Source organism: Tenrec ecaudatus, chromosome 1, assembly GCF_050624435.1.
Source record: "Tenrec ecaudatus isolate mTenEca1 chromosome 1, mTenEca1.hap1, whole genome shotgun sequence".
In the NCBI taxonomy this organism is placed as follows: Eukaryota; Metazoa; Chordata; class Mammalia; order Afrosoricida; family Tenrecidae; genus Tenrec; species Tenrec ecaudatus.
In genome coordinates, this window is record NC_134530.1 from 193104163 (window position 1) to 193110402 (window position 6240).

At 44.4% G+C, this 6240-nt stretch overlaps 1 protein-coding gene across 1 annotated transcript in view; it reads left to right on the forward strand.

Moving 5' to 3' along the window:
- The window catches only part of AXDND1 (axonemal dynein light chain domain containing 1), a 150171-nt gene extending 145004 nt beyond the window's left edge, over window positions 1-5167 (forward strand). Inside the window, exons 25-26 of the mRNA XM_075541353.1 lie at window positions 1772-2013; window positions 5079-5167. Of these exons, the coding sequence (XP_075397468.1) occupies window positions 1772-2013; window positions 5079-5167 (331 nt within the window). The remainder of the gene's footprint in view (window positions 1-1771; window positions 2014-5078) is intronic.
- Window positions 5168-6240: the final 1073 nt, after the last annotated feature.

The window sequence follows — 6240 nt, forward strand, 5'->3', positions numbered from 1 at the left end:
TTACCAAACAGTATCACACACAAGTAAAATTTCCATGATCGTACAAAAACATTTGTAGTAGTTCATTAACAGTAACTGTCAGACGTTCAAACTGAATTCAGAAGAGCATGTGAAATGAGGAATACCATTGTAAATGTCAGCTGGATCTTGGCTGGAAGCAGAGAACACCAGAAAGATGTTTATTTGTGTTTTATTGACTATATAAAAGAATTTGACTGTGTGGCTCATTATGGATTCTGGATAACTTTGTAACTAATGGGAGTTCCAGAAGACTTCACTGGACTTACGTGAAACCTGTACATAGACTAAGACTTTTCATTTGAACAGAGAGAGAGATTTTGGATGGTTTAAAATCAGGAAAGGTGTGTGCCAGGGTTGTCTCCTTTCACCATATTTTCAATCTGTATGTTGAAATCATTTAAATCATTCGAGAAGCTGGACTCTATAAAAAGAACATGCATCAGGATTGGGGGAAGACGCAGTAGCACACTGCACAACCTGACTTATTGGTGAAGGTCAAAGACTTTGACCTGGACTACACCCCAATGTAAAGAAAATAAACCCTCACAACTGGACCAATAGAAAACATCATGATAAACAGGAATGATCCAAGTTGTCAGGAGTTCATTTTGCCTTGATCCACAATCTACATGGATGAAGTCAGCACTCAGGAAATCAATTGAGGTGTTACATTCCGCCTATCTGCCACAGAAGACCCCTTTAACGTGTTAAAAGGCCAAGATGTTACTTTAAAGACAAATGTGACCCACTCCATAGTACTTTCAATCGCCTCAAAAGCATATATGAAATCTGGACAATTAATAAAGAAGACCAAAGAAGAATTGATGTCTGTGAATGATTGTGTTGGCGAAGAATACCAAGTACATCACGGACTGCCAGAAAAACAAACAACTGTCTTGGAAGAAGCAGAGCCAGAATACTCCTTAGAAGTGGTGATGCTCGATTTTGTCTGATATACTTCAGCTGTGTTATCACAAGGGATCGGTCCTTGGAGAAGGACATCATGCTTGGAGAATAGAGGGTCAGTGATGAGGATGGTGCCAGACCGTCCAGTGGTTTGTTGTGTTGAACATAGGGTTATGATGCGTCAGAACGGATTTGCTACCACCCAACAACAATAACAACAGCACCTCTGGAAGGAGACTTCTAACTATTCAAAAGTCATATTTTACTTAGAAGTGATAAATATATGGCTTTCTTAAATGATGCATTTGAATTGTGCTGGAGAAGAATATTGAGAGGACTGCTCAAAGGACAAACCGATCTATATTGCAAGAAGTACAGCCTGAGGGCTCCTTAGAGTCAAGGATGGCAAGACTTCATGTTAGATACTTTGAACATCTTGTTAGGAGAGACCAGTCCCGGGAGAAGGACATTATGCTTGGTAAAGTGGAGGGGCAGTGAAAAAGTGAAAGGACGAGATGGATTGACCCAGTGGCTGCATCAATGGGTTTAAGCCTGGGAACCATTGTGGGGATGGGGCAAGACGAGGCAGTGTTTCATTCTGTTGTGCACAGGGTTGCTCTGGGTCAAAGGTGACTCAATGGCACCTCACAACAACAGCATCACATTCTATGGCTTTCAGACCCTCGGTTCTTGGCTAACCACTGGTAATACTCTGCTGGTTTGTATCTTCAGATGTTTTTCCAGTTCCATCGCCATTTTTAGACAATGTCTTCATAGATCAAAGATACTTAAAAAAAAAAAAACACGTTTCTGTTCTATTGTGTTTCTCTGGCCTTTATCTCAGGGAGGTTGAAAGCAGAGCCAAAGAGGCAGAAGAGAGATTTGATGAAGTAAATGAACAACTTCATTATACCCTTATAAAAAATAAAGAACTTGAGAAGGAACTAGAAGACATATTCTTGCAATCTCAAAAGAAGGAGGCCGAAGGAGGAGAGGAAGAAGGAAAGGATGCAGAGAGAGAAGAAGAAGAGAGAGATGAGGAAGAAGTAAGGCAAACGTCAAGTTACTCGAAATTTGTAAAGAAAGGTGAGGCTTGTCTTCCTTTATATGCTTTGCTTATGTTGTGTTTTTTCAAGGAAATGTAACCGCACTACAGTCTTAGAGCACCCATGTCATAGGAATGCCTACACATCTAACTCTATACCTGTTTTCTTTAGACAACTCACAAAGAAGGAAAACCAAATGACTAACAATTGTGCAACCAAAACTAAGATAAGATAAACAATTTTTACTTATAAAAAGATTTTATAAATTGTTTTTTTACAAATGAAATCCAGTCTTTTGTCTTTAGGAATCTGTATGTAAGCCAGACCAGGGGCACATGGCTTAGGGTTAGAGGCTGGGCTGTTAAGCAGAGGCTGGAGTTTCAAACCCACAAGCCGTTCCATGGGTGGGAGACAGGGCTGTCGGCTTCCTTATAGGTTTACAGCCTTGGAAACACTGCATAGGGTCATTGAGCTGGAGTTGATGTAATGACAAGGAGTTTTTGGTTTAGGTTTAGTGCAAGAAAAGGGTTAATTAACACTGCTCTAGGATTTAAAACTGCACATTCAGCAAGTGAACAAGAATGTGATGAAGGATTCATTGCAAGTAGGGGTTCAATTGTTTCAAAGTCAGGGAAAGTTTACATAACATTAAAGGGCAAATAAATGTGGTCTTTAAATTGAGGGACCCCCAGAGACTATATATGTATATATGGTAGTTTTCATGAGTTATTTCATTTTCTCACATTTAGTATGCAACTTTATTCTGATTATTTGAGAACTAGATCTTTTCCAAATTGCAGAAAAATAGACAACCCACACTAAAGGTCTATGTGTTAATGTGGAGAGGCGAGTTCAATATGGACTGAGGAGTTTCAGTTTTGCTCATTAACCAGGGGTTGAGAGGGTAAGCGTAAATCCAGAGCTAGGACGTCTGAATAAATTAAGTAAGACAACATCTGTATACAGTCAGTCCTCAAGATGGAAACAATCGTCCATAGAAATGGAGAGCCATCTTCCCCCTCCCTCCAGACATCCATTCCAGCGCTTCCCAAGAAGTGTTGCACAGCTCGGGAGAGCTGGCTCCTAAGCCAGGCAGTTCTCCTGCCCTGTAGGAGATCCGAACTCTTCCTCCTGCACGCTCCTAATTTAGATGTTCTTTAAGATCAGCAGACAATCCCTTTACAAACTGCCGACTAGGGCCACTGCCGTAATCAGATGGGTTAGTGCGGTGCGATCATTTTCTCCTGAAAGTTGCACAGTGGTGGGATGGACTATGATACGGCAAAGGGAGGAATCCTGAGAATCCTGAGCAAAAGTAAGATGTAGGCAGGTGCCAGAGAAGATGTATTTACTTTCCACTTCATGTTCGTATTGGTAATATCGGGCAAAGTGCTGTGTTCCGAGCTGTGAGTTGAGACTTCCGGGAAGATGGTGCCCATGGAGGATACACATCCATAGCTCCTGTGAGTACTTGCCAGATTTGCGGTGAGCTGGCCAATTTGGGAGATTCCGAGGTCGGAATCCTGTAGTGCCCGGGGGACTTTATAGTGGTTTCCCCACAGTGGACACAGCTGTGCTTGGCCACCTGGGATTCCCCTGCACCGGAGACTTGGGTACCATGGCCTCTGGCTCACTGGTGCTCCCTGTCTCTTCCCAGCCCTGAAAAATCCATGCCCACCAAGTTCTCCTGAGGCCCCCACCCACACCCCCACATGAGTCCTCATCTGATCAGTGCCTGCAACCAGCTGACCAGTCTGCACACAACAAGGTCCCCTGAGCAGCTCCCTACCCAACCATGGACCCTGAACGCCGGTCCCACCTGCCTGTGTTTGGCCTGAATGGCGCTTGTGACTGGCCTGTGCACAGATCTACTGAGTTTCTCCCTTAACCCCAAGGCCCATGGGTGTCAGCCCACACTGTGTGTGATGGCCTGCCCAGTACCACTCGCTCTGCCTGCAAGCCCCCTTGCCCAAGCTGTGCTGCCCTCCAAATTGGTAACTCAGGCTATCTTGGAAGAAAGTCAACTCCAGTGAGACAGAAACAGGTCAAATCTGCAGTGCAGCTGGTTCCAGGGAGTCCTTTGTATCATTCTTACTAGCCTCTGAGAAAGAATTCACAGGGCTCCAGGACTCCCAGGAAATGGCACTGAGCGCCACCTAAACACCGCACAGACAGCAACCCACATCAGCAGCCACTACAAGAAATCAAGAGAAATAAAATGAATTGCCTGAGGAGGACCTCGTACACAGCCAAAGCAGACTTTGAGCTGCCACAGAAAGAAATCTTCAGAATGCTGCTTTGAGTCATACAGGATATGAGGGAATCAATAAAGAAAAAACATGAAGAAATAGAGGATAGAGTCCACATACTGAAAGGAAACACAGAAGCAAAGAAGACAGTAAAAGAACTCACAAACAGACTGGAAGAAGCAGGGAACTGTATCAGCAACCTCAGTGGAGGAGGAAATTGAGAGGGAAGTTTTCAAAGAAGAATAGAACTCCGTTTCTGATATCAGGGAGGAAGAGTATACTGAAAACAGTACAAAGGTGTGGACAAAGGGGCCCAGAGGTGGGGTAAACGTGGTGGAAGGCAGTCTAAAGGGTTCAAATGGGGAAGCCATTTTAGATGCACAAGCCAAGATGGCAGCAGTTGCCCACACCCATCACAGGGGTGGGGTCTATGCAGGATCTGGGCACAGCAGCAGGAGGGGCAGGGACAGGGAGACAGAAGAGAAGCTCAGAAATGGGTATGGGGAAATTCTGAAGGTAACCAATTTGAACTTTTTTTTTTCACCAGGTTGGGGTATGTACAGGAAAAGGAGGAGGAAATGTTCTTCTTCTTCCTCTTCCCTCCTGTACCACAGAGTCCACTGAGCTAGGAGCCCAGCACCCAGAATGCCCACAACTAATCACATATAAACATTGGAAAAATGTATGCTCAATCCTAGTAACCAGTTTAGAGTTAAATATTTGGCACACAGCCTGGGAATAACTTGTGGGTTACTCAGAAATAATAGGATTAAAAAAATGCCCTTGAAAGGCCAAAGTCCCCAGTAAATACGCAATCACTATAATATCCTAATTGTTTCTGTTTGCTTGTTTTTAGAATCACAGCCCAAGGAGAATAATCTCAACCTTAAATCCAAAAGCAAGAATAAATCCAATCAGAAAAGCAAATCGAAGCAGCATCCATAGGGAGCAAGACACACGGTGACCACAGCCACTGAACCTGACCCCAGTGCCGGCCTCTGTGCTGGAGAGCCGGCCACGTGGCCCGCGGTCTCTGCAACAGCCACCAGAAAAGCCATGGCATACAGGCCACGTCTCTGAGATGGCCATGGGGAGTCCGTTTGCTGGCTGGATTAAAAATCACTCGTACCAAAGTTTGATGGCTTCTCCCACTTACTTCCTAGCTGGGGTCTGTGAACTGTCAGTGTCTGTCAAGAAACCAATGCAGAGAAGATTGGCAAATGAAACGTTCCAATTCTGAAGGAAAGATCCTGATAAGGCCGTTAGAATTCTACAGCATTTTCAGCTTTCTTAAGACCCCCAGATGATTTACCAGAGCTTTATGACACCCTGAGAAACTTGGTTGTCACGTGGTGCCATACTGTTCCCTAACTGCTCAGATGAAACTGAGGCCCATAATGGTTCTAAGCTGAGGCACAAACTGATTGGTGTGAGAGCCCCAGCTCGCTGACCTCATGGTTAGGCTGTTGGGCAATCATAAAGAGCCACAAGGCTTTGCAAAATGGTTTCCTTTCCAGAAGCCCGTGTTGCCGAAAATCAATCTCCACCCCCACCCCCCACCCCTCTCTCTCTCTAATTTACTGCCTCATTTTTCTACTCTGTTCCTGACCCTGGGCTGATCCATGCCTTAGAAATGTGACAAATACGTGGCAAGTGAAAAACGAATGAGAACACAGGAGTTGGTCATTGTTCCAACTCACGTGTATTTGCTCTTTCTCTGCCTCAAACACCTGTTACAGTATTTCTATACCTGCTTGGGCTCCACATATTTGGTGTTCCTCTGCACTTACCTCTTAAAAATCTTCGACCCTTGCCTACTGCTTTTCAGAAATTTCCTAGCTCCAGTATTTACAGCCTTATTTTAGACTAATCCCCAGCCAGGCCTGTCCCTGGCCACCATCTACATACGTGTCTAGAATTCACACTGTCTTAGATCTGTCCCATACAGTGGGCTATGCATTGGGCTGCTAACTGTGAGGTCACTCTTTCAACGCAGCTGTCTGCTCCCATAAAGATGT